The 26741-nt window shown below is 38.6% G+C and overlaps 1 protein-coding gene across 1 annotated transcript; it reads left to right on the forward strand.

Moving 5' to 3' along the window:
• The first annotated feature begins 6037 nt into the window (after nt 1-6037).
• Nucleotides 6038-25312, forward strand: LOC112152912 (hepatocyte growth factor). Its single transcript, XM_024282769.2, has 18 exons — nt 6038-7031; nt 7888-8044; nt 8180-8292; nt 8796-8910; nt 11220-11368; nt 12804-12924; nt 13589-13707; nt 16594-16759; nt 17239-17372; nt 19015-19105; nt 20171-20301; nt 20429-20458; nt 20841-20946; nt 21188-21262; nt 21403-21552; nt 21669-21775; nt 22855-22997; nt 23346-25312. The coding sequence occupies exons 1-18, from the start codon at nt 6983-6985 to the stop codon at nt 23523-23525; spliced, it is 2136 nt and encodes a 711-aa protein (XP_024138537.1). The 5' UTR covers nt 6038-6982; the 3' UTR covers nt 23526-25312.
• Nucleotides 25313-26741: the final 1429 nt, after the last annotated feature.

The raw sequence follows: 26741 nt of genomic DNA on the forward strand, positions 1-26741 counted from the left end.
GCCACCCACATGAATGAACCAGTTCTGTGGGCAACAGTCAAATCCAGTTCTACAGGAACGTTGTTGTTGGTAATCCCTTCCTTTCTCAGTGCACATGCCCGTGCTTCCACTGCATTTGAAAGACAATTTATGGAGTAAAATCAGACGGACAGAGGGGCACATTTAATCATTTTGTGACAACACTAGTAATCCAATTGATGTCTCAAAGTTGATTTGTAATCAAACTAACATAATTGTGCCAAAAGCTATCAACCAAAGAGAATTTGATGCTACATTTATATAACTTAAAAAATAATAATATCAAGTACACCTCTTTTTGCTACATTCACAGATCTTCACTGCAAAATTCCAAAAAACATCATCTTTGAAAGCCTCATTTTCTGTTTTAAGCAAAGTGTGGTATTAAATAACCAACTAGTGGCTGCTTCCAACCAGTTGGTCCCATTGACTGTATATGAAAACTGGACTGAGTGGCTCCTCCCCCTGGTGTTCCAAATACAAATATCCACTGGTCCTAGAAAGCCAAAATCCTTTCAACTTCTTTGTAGAAATAAACATCTTTTAGTCTAACGGTATATTTGTGACGACCCGTCCTGCTCTGTTACTTTCTTTAACATGTTCTTGCTAATTGAATTTTTTTTTAATTGATATTTTTCTTTAGTGCAAGTTATTACTACGCATTCTTACTTCTAACTTATGTGCTGGCTGTTCCCATTGAATCAGGGGGTCCCCAACCATCAGGACACAAACTGGTACTGGTCCAAGGGCCACTTTGTACTGGGCCACAGATGCTAATCAGTGGTTCCCATCCCTCGGGACGTGGACTGGTACTGGACCAATACCTGATCCATTACCCTAACCCAGTACCGGTACCCAAACCATAACCCTAACCCAGAACTGGTACCTTAACCCCAACCCAGCACAGATTTAAGGTTACCGCCCCCCTTGGGTTGGGGACCTGTGATTTAATGGGAACAGGCAGCACGTCAAAAAAGGCTAGTTGGGGGCACCCAAAATGTCAAAAAGTGATGCGGAGGGGGCCATAACCATACGCCCATATCAGATGAGTTGGAAGTGAGAATGTGTAGGTTATTCAGTTTATAAACTGGCCAATCAGATTTCTCAAAAAAGGCAGGTGGTTGAAATGGTTGACAGATTCCCCCAAAGATGCTATCAAATGGTAGGGGTGTGGACTTCCAACAGACTCACCCCTGATTAGCAAGAGTGGTTGCCATAGAAACGTTCACTCAGCCCGACTTGGACCAATCGCTGCTTTCTGACAATTTCTGTCCAACATGGAGTCGTCTTTATCACCAAAATAAATTGGCAACTAAATTGACTTTTTTTTTTGTTGGAACTGGGAGGAAGTCATTTTCTATGGATGACGTCACATTCCCTCGCTCCAGTTCTCATGTACAGTCAATGGTTTGTCCTTTTATGAATTCAAGTCTTTATCTTGTTTGAGACGTTCCAGTGAGAAGTACAGGTAAAAAGACATCTCATTGGTCGAAGGAAGTTTGTCATATAAACAATTAACAAGGCAAACCAAACAAAAATGCAATTTCTTTACAACATAGCTTATGAAGGCCAACATATCCCACGTATGTGTGCTTTGTTGTATCTGGGCTGTGAAGGTTTGTGAGACTGGCACCTTCAGTGGAAGGTCTGGCACAATAGAGTGCATGTGGGATGTTGATGTTTTTGGGACACACTTTATGTGCACCATGTTAAAGGATGTGTCATTTAAACAGTTATGCTTTGGGTCAATACACAAACTCACCAAGCTGTTTTGTTCATTATTGTTCTCGGGTTCAATCTCAAATGTTCACATCGACACCCATAAACACAGGAGGAGGGAAAGACAAAAGCCAGGAAAAAAAGGGTTTTATCCTCTCTGAAGTGAACATGCCATTCCAGATTGAAACTTGTGTTTTATATCTGCATTTCTGCAAATTAACTTGGCTACATCTGTTTTTGTATTTTTTGGATGCAGATAAGCTTTATTGTGATCCTTGGATAATTAGATTTTAATTGAAAGTAAATGGTTCAAGCTTGGAAAAACAGCAAATTTCAAAGTCATTTTTAAAGAAAGAACAGCTTAATAATGACTAAACATTATAAAGATGAGTCATCAGAGAGATTCAGTCTCTGCTTTCAGTGATTAATGGAGTAGAGTGCGTTAGCGACAACTGTAAAAGCAGTACATCCTTGTTGAGAGAACAACCCATTTCATAATGGGCTTCTTATATCCGTTATGTTTGTGCGTTCCTTCCTAAAAGCCATTTTTTATGAGAACACACTGAGTCCTAAGTTTGCTAATGTGCATCTTAATGAACCCATCTTAAACCACGGTTTCGCATTTTTGTCATCGGACCCACACTCAAGTGCTTCCTTACCCAGCAATCAAATAGAAACCATGGGGCTGCAATAAATAGAAGTCTGGTACTGAGTGTTTCATCCAAGAGGCCGGGCTTTCTCAAACTGTTTGAGTGTGTTTGTTTGTTTCACCGGTAAATGTCAGCACATCTCCATTACGAGCAGCGGCAGCAATCACATGCAGTGACGACAGGAAGTGTGTGTTTGTTTAAAGGGGAATCTCTTGACACTTTATCTGTGTTTACAGTGACCTGGCCCACAACTTTAGCATCACACCCCCACCACACACTACGCATACAAATACACAGACCGACTCTACCCCTTCTTATTGTCTTATTGAACCCAAATACCTGACTGTCTGTACTCTGACATTTAATTTTCTTTCATCCTCTTTGCTTTTTCCCTTTCAGGTTACACTCTAATCATTTTGGTCTATTAAAAAGCACATTTTTAACTATGATTATGCCATTTTTTGCCAAGCTTAAAACAAAAAATGTGTCTTTTTCCACAATAATTCCTAGAGCAGCACGAGTTCATCAGAAATTAGCAGTACTGGTGGTGTAGAGTAGTAGAGTAAGCCTGACCTCATTTCCCATGATCCCTTTGTTTACAATTTCACTCACTAGCTTACAGCCCCTCAAAAGCCCAACTTAGTATTAGCGGGGCAACAAAAATGGCTAGTATTATTGAAGCTATCAGCCGTACATTTTTAAGCTTAGATGCCAACTCAACCAAGGAAAATGGAGATTGTTGTCTGCAAAAGGATGCATCGGAATGAAGCGGAGCATGGTGCTTAACCCTTTTACACAGAACGTGTCACCCGCGACACATTTGTACAAGCACTCTTTGAATTACGGTAATTCCTAAACGGTTTGCTCTGTTTGAAAAATTCTAACGGTTTCTGAAAGCTAAGGCATTGCACTTTCTTGTCAATGTTATGTAATTACAGTAATCTCATTGGCAGCATCACCAAGGCCTTTGAGGAGCTAAAGAGGACAGAATTGCCCTCTGTTGTCCAAAACACCTGTAGATATTTTACATTTCATGCACTGTTTTTTGCACATTTAGAGAGAAAGATAAATACATGTTTTTGTAAAGTTTGATACTGGACAAATTGCAACTTTTAGCAATCAAACCTGTTGTTTATGTTCATTTGCACTGTTTTTCTCACTAAAAACTCTAAAAATTACATTTCAATTTTGTGGTTTTTTTACATTTTAGATTGTTTTAACACTATTATGAAACAGAATAAACTGCAAAATGATGATAGATATTGAAAATTCAATGTCTTCTAGGAAAAGGGGCAAAAATCACACATTTGTAGAAGATTTTCTGACCCTTTCATAGTCAAAAATAGCAACAAAAAAAAAAACGTTTTGAGGGTTAGGTGTTAAAGGGTTAATAGATTCTACGTAACGACAAGCTTTTTCAAATCATATTTTTGTCTGCTCTTAATTTACGACAATTTTAATAAATAAACATGCAGAAATACATTTTAAGCTTAATTATTTTTATTTATGTCCTCCATGTTGGGAAAAACACAGCAAGAACATGCTAAAAACACCACATTTCCCATTGGAGTGGGTCTTCAATGTATTAAAATAGCATATAATCTCAAGAAATTTATTGCTGTGGTCCCAAAGAAGTTCTCATTTGCCGCAGATTAAGAAGGGTCTCAGACAAATCCATAGAAGGCCTATTAAAACTCCACACACCTCACAAATATGCACATAAATAGGCCGGCCATTGGAGCCCTGTTGTGCATTGCAGTCCTCCTTGATATAGAAAATCCATTGTCTCGAGCTGCGCTTCATCAACTCTCCCTGCAGTTTTCTAATTCTTCATATCATCTTCATCTCTTATTGAACTCTCTTTCCAGCTCATACTAGATATGAAGTTTCTGGCAATAACCAGCCACAGATGTGACGGCACGCTCATGAGCCAGGCGGCGGGTCTCTCCAGTTTTCATCTCCAGGCAGGAGCGTCTTGAACACAGTGAGAACACCCACTGGAATCCTGCTGGAGGAGTCAGTAAGAGCTTGACCAGTCCTCTGCGTGAGCCACAAGAATTTGTCGGTGCGTTTATGCAGAACGCTCACAATAACAAGGCGTCTGAGTGCATGTTTGCGCCGCATGAGGCAGCGCGTGTGGTTTCACAGTGTGTTTGTGTAAATGAGGATAGACTGAAGGATTAAAGGAATATGAGACTTATGCTTTGCTTCAGTGAAAGTATCTGACTCACTGCAAACTGTTTATTATTGCAAAGGATGTAGTCCTCCCAGGAAGCCCCAGAAGCATTACTCACCAAACCAGAGAAGTTATTGATGGAGCCTGTGTCCTCCTACGTATTTATTCTTCTATTCTTCTGTTTTGTTTTGCACTCATGGAGTGAGTGTAAAGAAGCTTCCAGGAATATCTGCAGAGCTGTAAATCTCTGCGATGCAATTTGATAACACACTATCTCATTACTGTGCTTTCCATGAGGTTGTTATTGGAGGGCTGCAGCCGCGTCGATTGTCTGCTGCATTAGAAATGAAGCAAAACAAACCAGACGTTTATTGTTATCTCATGCTGTCATAACTATAAATAGAGATGGATGGGTATGTCGTGTCCTCCTTCCTACCCCTGGCCACTGAGTTTGCTTCTTATCTGGAAAAGAAGGAAAATGTAAAGTACACACACATACAGGCAGGACCACCATGTCCCTAATGAGTTTCCCGTCACTCACAAATAGCTGCCAATATCTGTTAGAAGTAGACATGTGGTTATGGATAAGAAATAATAATCCAGCGGACACTGTGGAGCTTGAGCGGAAGTCTGCAGTGTGGCTGAGTGGGATGGACACGCGCTTCTGGATCTATATCATTTCCTCCTAAAACTCTTCTAATTTGCCGTGTTGCATCTGTAATAACTGTGATTTCAGGAACTTTAAAGTGTCTCTGTGTATGTGGGTGCTTGTCATCGCTCATTATCCAGCCCTTCAAACTGGTTATGCTGCAGTTATGAGTGTAAAGCAGCAACATGATCTAAGAAACAAGTCTTTAAAACACTGGAAGGTGACATCCAGGCAATAGAGCATGTTAGAATTTTTTTAATTTGACAACTATAAATAAATATGCTTTCAAAGTGGTTGGAAGGCTCAGTTTGCTGGGAGTAGTAGGACTGGTGCGTGGGAAACCAAGCTTCCCAATGAGCTTAAGCCAAAGTGGGCTTTTAGGAAAGACCTTTCAAGCTGGAGAGACCCCAGAAGAGTCATAGGGTATGTCCAAATTGCTTCACTACGCACTGTATAGTGTGTCTGCCATTTGCCACTGCTGTGCGAATTTACTTTTTTAAAATAAAGTGCATTAGAAATTTCCCAGAAGTCATTGCGAAAAACCCGGGTGTTTCAATAACATGGACATTAAATATATACATATTACTGGACAAAGCAAGGTGTTGAAGTCATCCATAGAAAATGGAGACCAGAATCTTCTCCCTCACTTCCTGATACATCTATCACCATATTGCAACCTGTTGACAGTGATAAGTCCGAGTCGCTCTGAGTCACGTTTTTTCGAGAAACTTCTGTTGCCAATCATGAATTAGTTTGTTCCAGCTTGTTCAAATTTGTGAGAATCTGTCAATGAAACTTTTGAGGTGGGGCCAGTCGGCACCACATGCTTATACTGAGGCATTTGATTAGTCAGTCAACGATGTCACGAAGTAAAAATCGAATAAATACAAACATTTCACAACGTCTATTTATGACTCTACTGTTTTCTAATTATGAAAAGGTTAATGGTTTATAAAAAATTACATTTAAACACATTTTGTAGAGAGCATCGATGCACACTTGTTTTTCCGCAAAGACTTCTGGGAAATTTCTAGTGCAATGGACTTTAATGTGAGTATGGAGTAAGGAATTTGGAACCATGGTGAGAACTTCAATGCCAAAACGTGAACAAAACCAACAAAAAATATGCTTATAACTGTTTTTTTTTTTTTTTTTTTCCTTTTTTGGGGGGGGGGAAATTATCATTGCAATGTTTGAAAAAAATAAGACACCAAAAAAAAAAAGAGTAAAAAAGTAACAAAGCCAAAGTGATGACTCAATTAATCAACAATACTATCAGGCTGATTGTTTTAATCATTAGATAATTGTTACATTGATTTATCTACAAAATATCTTTAAATAAATAATTTTAGACTTTAGTCCCTCCTTAATTAAATGATCTAATTGTTATCAGCAAACAATCATGAACAAATCCACTCAGTGCAGTTACATCACAAACACGAGGCTCTTTCCTAGAGAGTTAAAGGTATTAACTGCGACAACTTTCCGTTTTTTTTAACATTGTTCGCCAAGTTCTGGTAATAAAGAGTGCATGTGTGGATGAAAAGTTTAAAAAAGAGGAGAAAACAGATAAGAGAAGAACAACAAGAGGAGAAGAAGAAGAGGAGGAGGAGGAGGAGGAAGAGCTGACGGGAGGCAGGATGGGAGGGGGGAGGCTCGGTAAATAGAGGAGACGCATCATTTGCGCGGCGGTGAAAGCCACATCTCCTAGTTGCAGTGAAGGCAGCGCAGCGCCGCGTTTATAACACACTGCTCTTGTAAAGCCAGATCATGTGGATATACAAGCTGATGTTCGGACTCCTGGTAGTTCAGAGTGCCGGTAAGTTTGACTGAAAGCTGGATTTGCGCGTCCTCGGATTGTCCCATGATCATGCACTGGCTCCAGAGCGCAGGCTGTCAAACTCCAGATCAGAAGGGCTTTTGTTCATGGTTGGATATTTCGGCCTCTACATCACTGATTTCCTTTCAAAACACGTTTGTTCTTAAAGCATGGAGTTTAATGTTGCAGACAGTAAAAGACTGTTTGTTTTTCCAGTGTAGGAATGGAATGATGATGAAGGGCTTTTTTCTGACTTGGCACAAACCCTGAGATATGTTGGACATATGGCCATGCATATGAATGACTTATCTTTTTTTTTATTTTTTATTTTTATAGGAAAAAGTTTTGATTTAAAAAAAAAAAGTAAGTTTGGGGTTTTTTGTGCACTGCAATCAGTTTGAAGATGGATCAACTAACTCAAAGCTTTTGGATTCTCAGTCAAGTGTCAACTTACAAAAGCTAACTGCTTTCATTTAATGCAGCAGCATCACTAAAACATTTAGCTTTTCTGTCATTGAGAGAAAAAAACATGTTTTTCTGCAACTCCACTTTAGTAAAACCAGCTGAAAACAGTGGGAGGAAGAGAAAAACATGGCTGGTTTGATGGTCTGAATTTGACCACAACACAGACACACACCATAGACACAGGTATAAATAAAACTGACAGTCCACTACAACACCACTTTGCCTCCGGCGGGGTTTGCTAATGAGATTATATGCACATTTAACATGTCTACTTTTAAGGATTTAGCAAACATCCATGCATGTTAATTCTTTTTGAGCATAAAAGGTTACCAGCTGAGCTGAAACGTGTCTGATCTCTGAATGATTCTGATGTTGTGTCTCTGTGCATCAGAGGGGAAGAGAAATGCGCTCCAAGACTACCAGAAATCTGAGGGCATCCAGCTGACTCTTTCCCCGGGCTCAGCCCCTCTGACCAAAAGCAGGAAGCTCAGCATATCCAAGTGCGCCAAATCCTGCAGCCGCAACCGGAGACTCCCATTCGCCTGCAGGTTTGTTCTTTTTTTATAAGAATGCCAGAAAACTATTCATGATAATTGTAAAATACTAAGGTTTTCTATTGATTTCTGGAAAAAATGTTTTATTCTCACTCTTCTGTTTATCTGTTTTTTTTTTCTTTTTTGTAGAGCCTTCCACTATGATCGTACAAATGGGAAATGCCAGTGGCTGTCATTTGACAGGAACGCACCAGGAGCTCAAAGCCACCCGAATCCAAACTACGAGCTCTATCAAAAGAAAGGTGCCCTCTGCTGTCCCTGCATGTCCTTTCCCGTTTCCATTCTAATGCAAGAGCAGTTTGCTTTGAGGAGCTACATTATTGATTAGTGCATCCACTATGACTTCATGTTTGTAATGATGGTGATGAGTGAAAGCCAGGGACCGTTGTCGTGTTGGCCACAGCCTGTTGTGGTACATTTTCTCTCTCATTAAGTGTTGTTTGTGTAAACACTGAAAATCTCCAGCTCATCTCGGCATAACAAGAGTGGAAAATGCAGGTTGTGGAATTCATTTTTGCTGAATTCAGATAGATGATCAGGAAAACAGATTGGACTTTTGGCAGTGTCAAGCTCAGTAATGCCTTGTTAAGCTCAACAGCTGTTCTCGTCATCATTTTGCATAGGATTTGTGTAAAACAAAACAAACAAAAAAACATAACCCCTACATTACAATAAACCTGTTAATTCACCACATTTCCATGTTTCTGTATAACTTTGACCTAATAATTCCCTCTTTTTATCTCAGACTATGTGCGAGAGTGCATCTTAGGGACAGGTCAGAGTTACAGAGGTCGAAGGTCGGTGACAGTTACCGGGATCCTGTGCCAGGCCTGGGCCTCCCTCATTCCACATGAACACAAGTAAGAATCCAGTGTCCTTCTCACCTCTTTGTCAAACATTATAACGTTAGAAGCTGCTTGTTGATATTAATGTTGGCTTGTGAGAGATGCAATTAGCTGGTAGCTGGAGGCAACTCCGTATGTGAATGTAAGATATATTGGTGGTTGATTAGGCTCCTGGGAGGAGTCATTCATCAGAACTGACATCTTTGTGCTGCTTTACAAAGTCACACATCATTTCCTGCAATTGGTGTGTGTGTTTGAGTGTGTAAGTATGTGGGTGTTTTACCAGGATTAGAATCATATATTTTATAAAGGTTTTGGCTAAACTTGATTTCCACCCAAAAGGAAAAAAAAACAAAACTTTATTGATCTGTATATCAGGAAAATAATCTATTTATAAAAAAACTAAAGAATTGTGGAAAGAACATTTGCAGTGGTTGTAAAAAATCCCTGCGAAAAATTTGGCTTTGTTTTAGTGAAAAATAATTACCAGCATGGCCTTTAAAAAAAACAACACAATCTGACATAATTTATTAGCCATGTGTTATGTGTTAGAGCAGCATGCAATCTAATAAAAAGGTATTAGGAGGCTTTACTTTGAAACAGCTCACAATATCTATTCTTCAGGGGCTGACAGAATAAAAGAATAGAGAAAAAGGAAGAGACATTACAACAGTCGATTGTTACATTCTAATAGGGCTGCCACAATTAGTTGACTAATCGACAACTAATCGACTATTTAATAATCGATGACTAACTTAATAGTCGATTAGTTGTTACTTTATATGGAGTCAAAGTGTAGTAAAGTTGAAAGTTATAATGGTATTCTGCTAGCTTTTTTTTTTTTACTATTTTGACACTTATTAAGGTTTTTTAGGCTAATTTGGAGTTCAGCTAATATTTCAGCCGGCTATTAGCTTTAGCGATTTCAGCTATCAACTTCAGTGTTTCTTGCCATAAATTTTTGTGTTTTCAGCGGCCAAATTCAGCTTACAGCATTCATACTAGCATTATAGCATAATGGTATTCTTCTAGCTTTTTTTATTTACTATTTTGACATTTATTAAGGTTTTTTAGGCTAATTTGGAGTTTAGCTAATATTTCAGCTGCTAGCTATTTTGGCTAATTTGAGATTTTTTCCAGTCCTTTAGGCTAATTTGGAGTTCAGCTAATATTTCAGCTGGCTATTAGCTTTAGCGATTTCAGCTATCAACTTCAGTGTTTTTGCCATCAATTTTAGTATTTTCAACTATCAGCACTAGCATCTTCAGCGGCCAAATTCAGCTTACAGCATTCACACTAGCATTACTGCAGGTAATGCTATATATCTACTTTTTAGTTAGTTTAAAGCCAATGGTTAAGATGCCATCCAGTTTGCCCATGAGCCGATTAGTCGACTAATCATAAAAAATATTCGGTGATTAGTTGACTACTAAAACAATCGTTTGTGGCAGCACTACATTCTAATGAAGTATATTGATACAAGGTGTATCATGAAAAACAAAGGTTCTTTCTTTCCCTTTTTAACCTGGAATCTAACTTCCTTTAATCCTAATCCAAAAAATCTGTCTCCTCTATAAAGTACTAATTTACTTTGAAAGAATTTGTAATGACTCGCCGCACCGGTAGACGAATCTAAGCCAGTAGGTTACATGTGTACCTTCAATGAACCTGCTTTATCAGACTGCTTTATGCCTCTACAAATCAGGTCATTAAACCCAGGCACTTTGTATGCTTTATCAGTCATCTTGCAGACATAGAAAGCTATGACATGCACACTCAAGAACAAATAGGGTTTTTATCTGTGGAAGATTTCCTGTCATTTTCAGATCCAGCTCCGGCATTTCCCCTTTTGCACCTGTCATTTTACACTGGTGAACGGAGAGCCTTTTGTAACTCTATCCTTTTATCGTTGCTGGAAAAATACTACTTCGTGTCAAAAGTGACTCTCACAGTTTCCGTCATCATAACTGATGACCGGAGCCATGTGCGTGCCTGATGGGAAAGATATGAGTCATTTGTCAGTGCGTTTATACTACATTTAAAACAGACCTCAAGGGAAAGCCCTCATTGTTTTTATATATTAGTATGTATTTTCTCTTAGGCCATGACTTCGTCTATCAACATTGCTGGTGATCACCTTTTTATTTCTCTTTATTTATTGAAAGTCAAACTTTCTTACATACTTTTTGTAGGAGAGTTCAAACAAACAGTGGGAATTCTTTGCTTTCATGTTACAAAAAAGCTTTTAAAAACCTGGAATTGAAAGTATCGTGTTGCGTATTTTGAGATACAGCCTTATCAAGTTTCTGCTATGCTTTCGACAGATTCATGTCCAAGAGGTTCAAGAAGAGCGACCTCAGAGAAAACTACTGCCGCAATCCGGACAACTCAACCGTTGGTCCATGGTGCTTTACCACGGATCCTAGACCCCACCTCAGACATCAGGAGTGCGGAATACCGCAGTGCTCTGAAGGTAGGCCACTCATCTTCAAACGTGTCTTTTTCCTCCCATTCAGGGTTGGAGGTGAGTTCCTTTAGAACAGGAATATGTAACTCCAGGCCTCGAGGGCCACAGTGTCTGCATGAGTTCCAGATATCCTACTCCTGACTGATTAACTGGTTCAGGTTTGTCCAACCAATTAGAACCTTCCAGAACAGGGTATGTTGGAAAACATGCAGGAATGCGGGCCTCGAGGCCTGGAGTTGCCTATCCCTGCTTTAGAAACTCTGGGATTTGGTTGACGGATCACAAACGTAGACTTTTCAAGATATTTATTTATCTGAGCATTCATCTTGAAGTAATAGCCATTCCACAGAGTAAATTGTTTTCTATTTTTAAATCTGAAATGAGCTGCTGCATGTTATGCAAACACAGATTTTGACTAATAAGTTCTGTTTTTTTAACTCACGGTGCGACCGTGTGCAGGTTTTTAAGCCAAGCTGCACTTTTTTTTTTGTTCCAGGTGTGTGTTTTAGTTTTTTTCAGTTTGTAGAGTTTTGAAACTTCAGCAAAAACTGATAACCCTCATTAGAAGCGATCCCCATGTGGTTATAGATGAGAGGAAACCTCTCTCCCAGTGTGACAGCCTCTATATTATATCCCACAATGTTACTGTCAAAAGCTGAATTCTCCTGGAAGAAGGAGATGATAATGACCTCTGTTATCTTTTATTGAGGGATTTGTGCTGTCAGAGGAGTTGTTTCTAGTGTGCATGACAGACGATCACTTCAAAAAAAAAAAAAAGCAAGGTTGGGTTTTCAGAAGACACAATTGTAGAACTTTTATAGCTTCTTCCACTGGGTTATCACAAGTTATACAATGTCGATAATGAGCTTTTATTTTGACAAGAAGCCTGCGCTCTGTCAAACAAAAATGACCAAAGGGATTTCTCCAGAAATCAAGTGATTGGAAACACATGCAAGGACACAAACATGGCGTGTAAAAGCACAAACGCATGTGCAACCGGTGGCATTAAAAGTGTTGTTTCATGAGATGAGCTAGCTTGTAAACATCTGCTTCTAATTGGTGTTCACCTTGTTGTTTACTCACTGTGTTCGCAGAACACCCTGCAAGAAATCCTGCTCCCTCTTCATCAAGGACCGCTGCGCTCATTAGAGTGACAGTTGCTTACATTTATCTAATTTATGGAAGCATAACACCAAAAAGGCAGCTCTGTGAAGTGTTTTAAAATAATGATATCTGCTGTGATTAGCTCTGTCGCCTCCCAGCAAGAGAGCTCAGTCCTGTAATTCTGCTGGGGCTTTTTTTTTATTGTGGGGTGTTTGCTTGTTGCTGTGTTAGAACAACACCCCTCCAACCAAAGAAGTAGCTTTTGGTGTAATTTCTGTTTTGGGTATTAAAGGTTTATGAGAACATCTTGATACATCTTTGCTAAATGTCTTTGTAGTTGAGTGTGTGAAGTGCAACGGGGAAGATTATAGAGGACCTATGGACCACACAGAAAGTGGAAAAGAATGCCAACGGTGGGACCTGGATGACCCACACAAACACCTGTTCCACCCAAAGAGGTGAAAATACACACACACATATAAATGTGGCTCAAATCCAATGCAGTCATTTACTGGAATGTACAAACTTGACCTTTCAATTTTTCCTTTGTACAACTGTTTCATGTTTGCGTCCCACTGACTCTGCAGATTAAGTGAGTCAGCCCCTGAAAACGGAGTCCCACGAGAATCCACTTTGTAACGTTTAAACATCTGTGTGGGGGGAAAATCCCCTCATTTCTGCGTTTTAATCTGTTATCCGTACATGTTTTTATCTGTGTGTGTGCATGTTGGCGTTGTTTTTTGTGTCAGAGTGGTTCCAGCTAGTTGGGTGGCAGGTGGTCTGGATTACTGGGGACTCGTTAACACATCCTTAATCATCCCACTGTTTGTGTGAACTGGATCTCGGCGTGCTCACAGCGCTAAAGTAATGACAGGATCCCATGGCTTGATGCTGCATACCTAGAGGCTGCAGGCCCGAAGGGATGTGGGAGTCTGGGATGTTTTACTGTTAAACACCTGTGGTGGCGCAAACCTACTATCCTCTTTTTCCCAAAAGCTCCCAAAGAGTTTCCCAGATGGAGAGCTGAAAGCCATCATAATTCATCTCTCAGCTGTTATTTCTTTGTGCTCTTCATCTGTTGCTGTAAAGCTGCATACATTTACTCCTCTGTTTTGCTAACAGGTACCCCGACAAGGGCCTAGACGACAATTACTGTCGGAACCCAAATGGACGTCACAGACCGTGGTGCTTCACCACTGACCCAAACACACCCTGGGAGTACTGCAACATCAAAGCCTGTGGTAAGCGTGTTCCCGTGTTTGTTTGAATCTGCTAGTATTAGTCATGCTTGCCAACCCAAAATCGATGTATGATGGAAAGTGTTTGTGTCCAAGTCAAGCACTAGAACTTTCTAATTCTCCTGCCACACATAGGCCGAGTTTTCACTGTTTGGCCCGTGTTCTATTATGTCTTCAGCAATAGCCAGAGTGTTTATTTTTCTCCGCGCCACTGGCCTGCTGCTTATTGTTTCATGCCAGCTGTTACGTGTGGTAGTCAAACTACAGAGCTCAGTCACTGCTCCGCATTAACCTCCTGTAACACGGAGAGACACAACATCAGGGTCATACTCACTCTGAGGAGATCACATGTGATTGGTGTGTAAGATTATCTCACGGATGGTTGTTGTGCTTTGCACTTATAGGAAACCAGAACACACTCTTTTTGTAGTTGACCCTGAAATCAGCGAGCATGCACTAAGACAGCCTCTGAAGTCTTTAAGTACATAAAACAGAGGGAAAGGGGTGATATTGTTTGGCTCGGCTTCTTTCTCTTGAGTCTGTGACTGGGCCGCTTGCCTGCAGGAATCATCAACAGTCCTGGCACCATGTTTACTAGCTGGCACTCATCCATGTGGACCCAGTGATTCCCTGTGGCCCCTTTGAAAAACTATCTTCCACTCTATGCACACCATGCTTTGCTCACTTTCTTTCTGATATTTGGGGGTTTGGTAACAGACCAAGTTTACGACCCAGTTAGGCTTAATCGAAACAAGGCAGAGAGGACGGAGCAAGAGACAGAGAAATGTTCCACTGACAAGGCCGTCTTTTGTTCACTGTCAAAGTAGCAAATTTCTATTTTCAGACATATTGTGTGAAGGGGGAAAACAGCTTGGGAGATGTGAGTTTCTGCAGCTTTAATCATTTTTGGAGGCAGTTGTGTCAGAAAGCTCTAGTTTATGAACTTATGTGTAATGAGGTGGTTTTGAGTGAAGAAAATTAGAGCAAAACTTCCTGCCTTGTTTTTCCAGCTCAGCAGCCAGCCTAGTTATAGAGTCCTCAAAACTCATGGAAGGAGTTCTAACGTGGACAACAAAGACGTCATTGCTGTTGAGCCGTTTTTGTTTTTTTTCAGTGCCACAGGAAAATTTCTCTCAGTGAAGCATCACTGCGTTTGAATTAATACCACTACAAGAAGAGTGAAGAGTTTGAAATGAAAGGGAATGTTTGCAGCTCCTACTGATCTAACACAGACACGAGGGTGATGACACAGTGTGGACTTTAGGCCAAATAATTTGGCTGCAGCAAGAGAAAATAGTCTGTTAGAGGCTGAGCCATTTGGTGTTGACAGCTGTGGGTTTGCATTTTCAGACTGAGGAGTAGGGCTCTTTATTGTGTCCAAAAGAAAAAACCTAATCCCCTAAAAAATATTTCTTCAAAAAGTAATCTCTAAACATTGAAGACATCTAAGATAAAGGATGCAACATTATATTGTCCTAATATAAAAATATAAAAAAATGTAAAACATTTGGGTTTTATTTAAGGTTTTTGTCCAATAACAATTGTGTAACAATAATCAGAAAGATCCTGACTAAGTTATAATTTTCAAAGTGTTATGTCTAGAAGGAAAAGGAAACATTCACACTTAATTTAGTTTTCCTTTTGTAATCCTAACAACTTGTGTGTATCACAAATGTAAGAGAAATATTTTTGGTGTTTCAAGAGTTTCAAATTATTTATTTTATTCATTATTGTTTCATTTTAATAGCACACAACAATGAATTACATAATATTCTTGACTTTGGTGAAAATAAAAGTGGGCAGAAAATAATAAAACTTAGTATTTCTGCCCCATTTAACAAAACCAAACTGTTTTAACCAAATATATCTTTTTGTAATACAAAAAAAGCATCAAATGGTTGGTAAAAGTAACCAAAGCTGAATGATAAAAACAAAAACTAAACAATCAACAAAAAGAAAAATAAAGAAAATACTTGAAATTCCTCTGAATTATCTTTTTGTATATAACCTTTTCCCAATATCCTTATAATTCAAAGTGTCTGAATATAAATTTTATTCAAATTTTGTTTTTTGTTTGTTTGTCTCAGAGAGTCAGGTTTTAACCCCTTCTTGTATTTTAGAGTGTGAATTTTTCTTTTGCTATTTTTCAAAACACCCTTTAGGGTATTTTTGTAAGATGTTTGACATTTATTTCCTTTTCCAGATCAAGTAGATCTAAGACATTCTGTGGGAGCACAGTTGAATCTAGCAATCATTTCTATTTTCTTTATTTTGTAATGTGTAATATATCTCCTTGTGCTGGTGAAAAAAAGACATAGGTCAGTGAACATATAAGTATATTTAAGTTTTGAAATCTTGTTGAAATCTTTTCATCGTTTAAAACGTGGTTCTGTAATAGCTCTGCATCGGGACTTTAATGCAAAATTGTCTGTTTAAATTAAAATATGAAAAAAAAAATAAAAATTTTCTCAACCCACTCACCTCATGTGGCATGTTTTAGTTTTACGTCTGTAATTCATTCAAAAGTAAAAACACATTAAGATCAAAATCCTTAATGAAAAGGACTAATGAAATGTAGAGATTAGAAACCTAAATAGTCCAAAGTAATCTAAATGAGACATTATGAAAAAACAAAATTGCATTAGAGAAATTAGTTATGCAGAGTAGGAATTCATTTGAGTATTTGTTGAGATTACATTTAATCAAAACACTGCATATTCAAATTTGAGGAGCTTGAATGCCAACAACTATACATTTGGAAAGCTGAAACAATCAAAGCTTAACAGATGCTGTTTACATATTTTAAAGACCTTTTTTTTCATTTGTGTAACATAATTAAAAACTCATCCTTCATTATGACTCACTCGTGTGTCTCATTTTCTGTTACAGAGACACCTCCAGAAAGCAACATGGTGGAAACAACTGAGTGCTTCCAAGGCAAAGGAGAGGGTTACAGAGGGGCGGTAGACGTAACACCCACTGGACTCACCTGTCAGCGCTGGGACTCCCAGTATCCCCATAACCACTCTTTCATACCTGACGCGTACAGATGCAAGTGAGTATCTAACTCTGATCCCAACCCTTGACTGTATATAGAGAGCTGGACAGAGCAAGTGTGATGTCACCTAAAGAAAATTACTTACTTCTGGTTCCAGCTTAATTAAGTGTATTCAGTCGTCTTTTTTACATAATATGTCCATCGCCATGTTGGAACCAGACGTCCACGGTTTTAGTCAAGGAGGAATCTGATTGGTCAGTTTATAACTTTTATAACAACAAATATAAGTACAAAAAAATCGGATTAGCAAGAATATGATAAAAAAAAATGTAGTGGAGCAAGAATGGCTATTCTGACAAATACATTTAAAAAATAATAGCTGTCTATTTCTCAATAGAAGTCTATAGGTTTTAGGGACCAGTGGGTACTTCCTATTTGTATAATCACTCAGTCCACCTCTCTATATATAGTCAATGATCCCAACTCTTCAGTTACATCTGAACAGATTACAAGATGACTTTATCTGTGACCTCAAGGGACCTGAGAGAGAACTACTGCAGGAACCCCGATGGCCAGGATTTCCCATGGTGCTTCACTACAGACCCAAGAGTCCGGACAATGTTCTGCACCAACATCCCTCAATGCGGCGCCCAAAACAGGCCTGTCAATGGTGAGAGATTGCAAACCTCAAACTATTATTTTAGTCTATCTTTAGTGTATTTGACATGCTTGTCCTTTGAAAACTGTGGAGTTCAGACAAGATCTTATTACCATGTTGAGTTTTTAACTGCCTGATCTCAATCCTTGTCAAATGGTGTACCACCACAGGATTGTGGGAAAGACTGACCAGCATGTCTCGCATAAATACATTCTGACAACAGTTCAGAGTTGTCAACTCTCACTAGAAAAAGAAAGACAGAATTGTTGGATTAGTTTTGCTTCAGATTCCTTCTTGGGCAGCAAAAAGATTTAAAAGAGGAGCGTTGCATATGTGTATGCCTGATTGCACAAACTGAAATTTCCCTAAGGATTTTCTGGATGTTTCTCTGAGGCTGTGAGTCCTTAGACTGAGAATTTAAATCCATGCTGAGGTTATGTTGTGGTTTTCCCTCAAGGGTTGAATTTATTCCCACAATAAAAATGAAATGCTGGATGACAGATAGCTTCAGTTACTTATTTATGACCCGTGTTTTTCTAAGGCATTATTATGGATGACTTATTTTGTGTTGCATATTTTGCCCACGCCAAATCCTGCCGAAACCATGATGCAGTAACTTAAATTGTGGTTATTTTAAACCATATTTCATGAAAATTAAAGAACAACAGAGAAATTGATGAAGTTTATTGAAAAAACATTAACATGTTGAATTGAAAACGGCTACTTATCCACTTTCAGGCATAGTGACTGCAAACCTTAATGCTGCTAAACTGTCTATGTTCTCTTTTCAGCTATTACAGTTTTAATGATGCGCATTTATTCTATTTAATAATTCAGGTAGTTAAAATTCCAAAATAAAGTAACCATGGCCACAAATATGATCCTTGTAATTCATAATATAAAAAAATTATTCTACAAAAATATCACATCATTTTTTTATATTTTAGTAAAATCTTGTGTCTTTTTGGTTGCTTAATTGAACAAAATATTTGTCAATCAAAAAAAAAAAACTGTTTACAGCTCCTGATGACTGAAAATCAGATGCTACATGACACATAAGCTCCAGCTACAGCAAACAAATACGTGAAAAGTCCTGGCATTCAGTCTAGACAAGTTTATTTTAAAAAGCTATTAGAAAGCATCTTGTGTCCAATCAGAACTATTTACAACTGTTCTGGTTCCATTAGGATGATCTACAAACTAGCCTGGCCTCAGTTTATATTAAATTATATTTTAAAGCTTAGTCAGGGTTCTGCCAACAATAGTGAATCTAAAAAGAATTAGGAACAAAATAACAACAAGATCAAGTAAACACAATAAAATACTCTGAAATGAAATTTTTGAAATACATTGTTTGTCTGTGTATTTGCAAATAAGGAGCTAATGCTGTACATGAATTCTGACGATGCAAAATAGAAAACTCAACAAATATTCAGTACAATAAAATGGATTTGGCCATAAGGTACTTCAACATCTAAGAAGTTAGTCCACAAGTTCATATCAGTTTTATTTAAGAGCAGAAATAAAGCCTTACAGGCCAGCTTTATGTACATTTCCTATGTCTAAACGATGAAAGAATGACAAATGATGTGTTCTTTGGATGTGTGTAAAAAGCCTGTCTCATGTGATTTTGCTTTTTTGTGTTTGAATCTAGAATGCTATGAAAGCCTTGGAGAGAATTACAAAGGACAGCAGTCAAGGACGAGATCAAACCTGCCCTGTGCTCCCTGGAGAGACCACAACAGGTCAGTCTTCTGGATCTCTGCTACCTTTCTAGCCTAATAACTTTTCCAAACGTAAGATGTGAAAAGCAGATGTTAGTCACAACGCTACCTCCCTGAAAGAAAGAAAAAAAAAACTGTACAGATCAGTGTGTCTGCTCAAAACAGAGGTTGGATCACTCGCACTTCAACATAAACATGTATGAAAGCTTTGTGACAACTTAAAATAATCAAAGTAAACCCTTTTATATTGAACATTGAAATTTTATAAGCTCAAATTGTGTTTTTTATAATTAGATTTTGAGCAAATCTATTGCATAGGAGATACGTTTGCAAGAAAAAGTATGTGAACCCTTGGGGAGTAACCCAATTTCTGTACAAAATAGACACAGGGTTCACACATTTTTTTTCCTGCAGCTATATATCTAAATTGCATTCTTTGGTTCGACTGAATCTTTGTTCTAAGGAGAAACAGTGTTTATGTGGGAACAATGAGTCCCCCTCCCCCCTATCAAGTTGTAAAAAAGATGATAGCCAAACGCAGTAATGACTGCCAGTAAAACTTTAGTAGAAGGATGCACACTTTACTCCTCACCTCTGACTCCTACCCCCCTTTAAAGAACACTTCAAAGCCTCGCAGCTCCCATACTTCACCCCTACTCAGAGGTTAAAGGTCAGGGTTAGAGGAAATAAAAGGCATATAAACACATACTGAACCTCTTTGTCACTGATTTGAAATTCCTCTCTCATGTCTCACTTCTGCTTGACATGTTTTTATTCAACTCCTTAAGAAATATATATTTCAAAGTTTTGTGACAAAATGTTCTGGTCAGAATGATTTGTAAATGTTGACATTACTAGTGTCTCGGTGAATTTGTGAATCATGTAATAATCCAGACTTTAACAGCTGTGGACTGTCAAGATCATATCCTGCCTAATTAATTGTAGCCTTTATTAATAGGTGTACTCTATTAAACAAGCCATGCTTCCTTTAAAAAGGGCAAACCTATTCATTTGAAGGAGTTATTTGTGATGACTTCATAGAATACAATGTAACAATTTGTTTTCGTTTTTTTTTTGTTTGTCCAGTGGTGAACGGGGTATGGTGAAGGCAGGATTGGAGGGAAACTACTGCAGAAATCCTGATGGGGACAAACATGGTCCTTGGTGTTACACCAACAATTCTGCCATTTCTTGGGACTACTGCAGTATAAAACCATGTAAGCATATGCAGATGCATTGAGAGAAAACGCGTTGAATTCACGCATGTTGTTGTTTTTACGTCGTTGTAGCTTTTTATCAGCTGCTAAACTGATCGGATTTACCTTTCTTCTTTTTGTTCTGCAGGTGATGCTTCACAGAGCACAATTCCACAGGGTGAGTGAATGTCTCTTCACAACTGGCTAAGCTGCTGATCGGTCTTTGATAGCTTCTAGTCCTTTTCTTTCTTTTTTTTTTGATAGTGTCCTTTTTCTGTTCAGCTGTCATGGTATGTGTTGTGGGACATTACGCCGTTAAGCAGACATTCGTTCCATTTTTAGCTCACATTTGGGGGGGATTATATCCATTAGAAAACAGAACTAAGCTGCTGATCTTATCACCATAATATGTACAAATAATAATCACTTTTGTGGATCATTAAGCATCCCTAGCGTGTCTTGTTCAGTTGCTGTGCAAAGAATGGATCAGCATAAACAGCATGTTTTAATCCATATTTATGTATAAAGGAGGACCTGAAACCTAATATTTGCATTTCCAGATGGGTTACCCTCATTGGGGTGTTTCGTCCATAAGACAACAAGGATTGTAGGAGGAGGACCTGTTGGAATTTCAGACGGAAGCTGGATGGTCAGCATACAAAAAGGGTATGACACTTTTTCCATCAATACCTTTCAGGTACTTTTCAGTGAGAAAAACAGAATATTTTATTCATCTTGAACTTCATTTAGATCAAAATTATTCTTTTTTTTAAGTTTTCAGTGAAAACCGATGTGTGCATTAATGTTTTAAACACCCAAATGCTACATGTTAAATGTGGAGCATCCACTAACTGTTCACCATCTTTCTCTCCTTTCTGATATCGCCCATATTTTGTATTTTTTCCAGGTCCGTTCACTGGTGCGGCGGTTCCCTGATACGAGAAGAATGGGTACTAACTGACCGACAGTGCTTCTCCTCCTGGTAATTTCGATGCTCACTGTTAATATTACTTTTTTTGTTCTTTTTTGCCCAAACTTTGAACTCTCAGTGCATATTTCCATGTCATATATGCTGTATTCTCTTTGATTCATGTGGAGCTATTCCCTCTCGTGTCTCTACAGTGTCCCAGACCTCAGTGAATATCGGGTGTGGCTGGGATCCTCTGACATTCGAGAGGGTGCTTCTGACTTGTCCAAGAGACAGGAAGTCAGCATAGCTCATGTGATATGTGGGCCCGACAACTCCAGCTTAGCCCTTTTAAGACTCTCTAAGTGAGTGTCTGGGGAAAAAAAAGTTTTTTTTAAAGGATGGTTTGATGTATCTATTTCTATTTTGTGTGATGTTGATGATATATTTGTACTTTGATGTGTTTGTTGAACATGTGCAGACCTGCCCTTCCTGCAGACAACGTCCATACGATCCAGCTGCCCGTGGCTGGATGCTCCATCCCAGAGGGAACAGTTTGCAAAATGTATGGATGGGGCGAGACCAAAGGTACAACACATTCTACCTTTGCTATGGCTATTGTTTAAATATAGTCTTAAAGGGTAACACAACAGGGCAGTTTAAGGCGGACTCCACTCTCAACCCAGATTTGAAAAATGCAAAAAAAAAAAAGGGGGCGGAGTGAGCAGGGGAGGTGTGGTTAGGATCTGTGATTGACAGTGCGGTTAGTCACTTTTCGTCTTCAATATGGAACATGATACAGAGTTAAGGGATGCCAGTTTCTCCACAAAACTTTCTGAGGAGGTTGAGGATTTTTCTTCTCCACCCTTTCTCTAGGCAGACGGTCATGATCCAGACCGAAGGAGACCCATGTTTTTTAGTGGTAAACTGATGCTAGCATTAATAACGTATTAAGCTAACACTCTCGAGTGAAACGTTCATTACAAATCCCATCAGCAGGACAGACTTCGCCGGATTCAATACCAATTACAGTTCAACTACTGTTACCTAACTTCCAAGTCCACCAGAAAATTAAGATTTTTGACAACCGAAGGCAAAACACCTACGAGCCATGCTAAAGCTAACATGATAACCGTTACAGAATCAGACTATAAATATCATACTGGAGCTGTATAACCTTATGATGTAAAACTTCTGAAATGACATGGGACTCACACCAGTTGACCAATCACAAAATTCAACTGTAATACCTCGTTTCAGCCTGTAGGGGGCAGCACACATACAGTTTTCGACTATAATTTTAGGAGTTAAACAAGTTTATTTTAGATTGTCAAAAATGTGAACAGACGGCACCTTTAAATACCCATTTTTAGAGGTAATCAGACAAATAAAGTTGATTTAGTGTTTGGTGTCACTTTAAACAGCATTGCAGCACACAGTTTGGTTCATTTTCGATAATGTGTTTTTAATGCATTTTCCATTTGAATTAGAATAATGTGTTTATCTTATCTGTTTTATATTAAAAAAAAGAAAATATGCTTGTGCTACGGTTTGGCTTCTCTTGATTATCTGCCCTGCAAACAATTGTTACATCTCTAATTAATTTGCTGAAAAATTAGACGTCTTTGATTTTTACAATGAGGCTGTTTTTTTTTGCATTCTTTCAGGCACTGGCCACGATGATGCACTGAAAGCAGTCAGTCTGCCCATTGTCAGTACTAACAGGTGCAGAGAAATGCACAGAGGGAACCTTCACATCACCAACGCCAAGATCTGTGCCGGTGGGAGGAAAAATGAGGGAGTGTGCGAGGTACAGTATTCTGTTGCAAAACACTTCTATTTATCTGTGGCAAGAATTTGATGTTGTTCATTCCATAGTGGGGGAAATTCGTTCATACTTTGAGATAACGGAAGTGTTCCAAGGACTTTACCACAGTTAAACTGAAACTCAAATATGTTATTGGAATCCTTAGATTTAGTTTCAGTCTGTTGTAAATAAAGAAGTTGGACATTTTATCAGATTTCAAAATATCGCCGCGTTCTTACTCTAGAAAGGATCTGTCCATACTTATGTGTTCTGCTGTCATTGTGCTGCCCGATATTTGTCTTTCCTCAACTGCTAAGGCTGAAAATGTGTTGTGATTGTCTGACTTTGCAGAGGGATTACGGCGGCCCTCTTGTTTGTCAGGACGGGGTCTTCAGAGTTATTGTCGGTGTAAGTGTGCACGGCAGAGGCTGTGCTCGGGCAAACCAGCCCAGCATCTTCATCAACGTGCCCTTCTACACACAGTGGATCTACAAGGTCTTCAAACATTACCCCAACCCTGAAGCCTTTTAGAGCCTCAAGGAAAAGGAGAGGGGCTGCATTAAAATTAGGGGCTGTATTCTTTAACTCCAGTGATGCATTCAGAGTCGGACTTTTGCATACTTTGTAATCTGCAGCTGAAGACGCTGGTCTGATGGTGCACTTGCAGTTTGATGGAGGACTTAAAATCATTGGCAAATGCCACACACTGTCCACTCTAAAATAAATCAGATGCAATTTAAATGACGAAAATAAGATGATGTAGAGTAGTAAGGGCATTATTTAAAAAATACTATATTAACTGGTAAAAAAAAGTTGACTGTCAGCCTGAAGAACTGCGTTCGACTCTGTCCCAAATGGTCATGTTAAAAATAACTTTACCTTTAAAGTGAATATATGCTGTGGATAAGCCTCTGCTTGTGCTTGCACTCCATTTTGCATACGTTTTTAGGCATTAGAAACTTATGCTAAACCACGTACTGTGATCACATGCCACATCTGGGTAGCCTTTTTTCCTAAATACAGGACGGGAATTCCGTCCGCTCTGCAAAACATGAAAATCCTGAGTCCTCGCTGTAAAAAAAAAAAAAATATGAAAGATGTGCTTGTTGGCAAAAATATATATGGGCAAAACGGAAAATTCAGTTGTCAGCGATTAACAATCATGCAAATATATCACACATTACATATAAATAAACAGTTGGATTTTGGTGCATTCATGTTGCACTGCAAATAAATTAGGTTTAAAGCAGGAAAAAAAGGGAAAATTGCTCTCACTTTTTGTTTTTTAGTTTTATTTTTTTTTGTTTTTGTGACTTTGTATCATTTTCCACCAGAGATGCTCGTTTGTGAATATCTTGTCTCCTGGCATTACTTGAATGAAATAAACACCAAATCCAGTTGTTCAGCAGCTCCTTTTGTAGAGTAAATAATGTGCCACCAGTGGCAGGCCGGTGTAAAAGGGCACTTTCCCCTAAGCCTGATGTGTCTCTGGGAGCTTTAATAAAGTGATCCTTAATGTAAATAGTGTTTTAATGAGTGGATTTGTGACACTCTAAATTTAATTTAGGTCTTATAGATCTACTTATATATATATTTTTTTCAGTTAAGGTTTTCTGTCACATTTCTTTGTTCTGATGTCAGATTTACAACTCATAAATGTCAAAATAAATGTATTTGCATCATTGTATTGATATACTACCACTGATTGTATATATATGAAATAAAATTTTCTCTTTGTATATAAACATGTAATGTTATTTAACCTATATAGGATTAAAAAAAATCATTTGTATGTACAAAAGCTCAATTCAATACCCTGTTTTACATATGACCTAATTGTGCCTTTTTTATTGTAATTTAATTTAAAGTTACTGCAGCAGTATTTGTATGTACAGAAGAATCCTGTTGAGGGACATTGTGTACGTGCGTGTGCATGTGTGAGCCAGAGCTGAATGAATTATCCCTCCACTCAGACCTTGGCAGATCCCCAACTTCATTCCACTCTGGATAATAGTGTCACAAAGTGTGTTGCTTCAAACTTTGGGGATGGGATAGTCTGTGATACCGACTTGTCTGTAATGGGATTCACTGTGATGACTTATTGGTCTTTAAAAAAAAAAAAAACTGAACACATATTTAGCTTGGATCAGGTGTAGCTTTATATCATAAGCACATTATGTTTGTGTGAAAATGATGAAACAGTTCTGTGTGAGTGTCAGAGTAATGGATGTGTGGATGTCTGCTAGATTCTAAAGGTTGTACATTAATGCCTTTCGTATATACTTCCAGTATGTTAAACTATAAAGCAGTTATTTGAATTGCTCTGTTTTGAATCATTTTCTTCAACATATTCATTTGTCACTACATCATTTTAATAGCAACAATATTTAGTTTTAGAGGTTTTTTTTTTCCTTTGGTTTAAAGTAATTAAGGTTTGAGGTCATTTGTAATTTACTGAAAGGAGTTGTGTTTCTTTGCCAGAAGATGGCACCACAGTGACACCACGTAGAAGGATGTGTAGATAATCTTCTTAATCCTTTCCTCTTACACACACACACACACAGGTGTGTGTTTTTTTTTTCTACCTTTGCAGGTTGCAAAATTGTGCACGAACATACTTACATCTGTGGTTACATCCTCAGCTTTTTCCTTATCCAGAAGCACAACAGAGCGACTGAAGTTTGCTGTCATCAGAGTTGAGACTGGAGGTGAGGGGAATTATTAGGGTGTGAATATGTAAGGAAGGGAGAGAAACAGAGTGCAAAGGGGTGAAAGAGTGTGGACTGAGAGCTGGAGATTAAGTGCTGAATCCATTGACGCTGCATTAAGGAACTTAAGGAGCTAGCAGAAAAATACACTGCAATCGACATTTTTTTTTGTTACAAAGCATGCTGCCTGCGCTGATCTTGACGCAGTGCACACATTAACAGCATGCACACACAAGTGCGTTCAATGACAGGTACTGAAGAGGCATGAAAAGGGGATGACGTCCTGGAAGTTGGCTTTTATCTGTAGGTCAGCTGTATGGGAATATAGACGAGAAGATGAGCGCAGCCAGCCCTCCTCCCCGGGCTGTGAGCACTCTGAGATCCTGAGCTGAGGCGGAAGCTGTAAGCATGCAGGGGAAGACGGTTTGTGTAGCGCCAATCCATTCAGCTCAGAGTGAAAGACACATGGATGAAAGGATTACAGGCAGTTCACGATTCTTCAAACAACTTTGTCAGTATTGTCGAAAGCTCTAAAAAAGAAAGAAAACCAAAAAACAAGAACTGATTTCCAGCTGGAATGCCTCATTTTGACAAAAAAAGTAGAAATTGGATTCAAACCTCTCCATAAACACTCTACTCATTATATGCGATGATGGTTTGGAGAGAAAGATGGTAAAGAAGCAGAGACGGATTATTCCGGGGAAAGGCTTTTATAAGCCACACGACTCACATTAAAATTTATTGAGTATGTTAAGATTATCTCCCATAATCTAAATGGGTTGTCTTGGTAATTTCATTGAAACACTTTTCAGGCAGAGTTTGCTCCCTTTGTGGTCTTGTCAGTTGAAGGCTTCCCGTGCATGTGAGAATATCTCCTGTAAAGCAACTGAGCCAGAGCAGAGCATGGGAGATAATGGCAAAGCTTTTAAAGATACCCCAATTCCCCTGCTACCATTTCATCCTGTAATATGATACGCCTTTCCATCTGCATGCCTACTTTACTTAATGATTCCTATTTTTCATAGAGGTGTTGGACAGC

The sequence above is a fragment of the Oryzias melastigma genome, linkage group LG6 (genome assembly GCF_002922805.2).
Source record: "Oryzias melastigma strain HK-1 linkage group LG6, ASM292280v2, whole genome shotgun sequence".
Taxonomy (NCBI): Eukaryota; Metazoa; Chordata; class Actinopteri; order Beloniformes; family Adrianichthyidae; genus Oryzias; species Oryzias melastigma.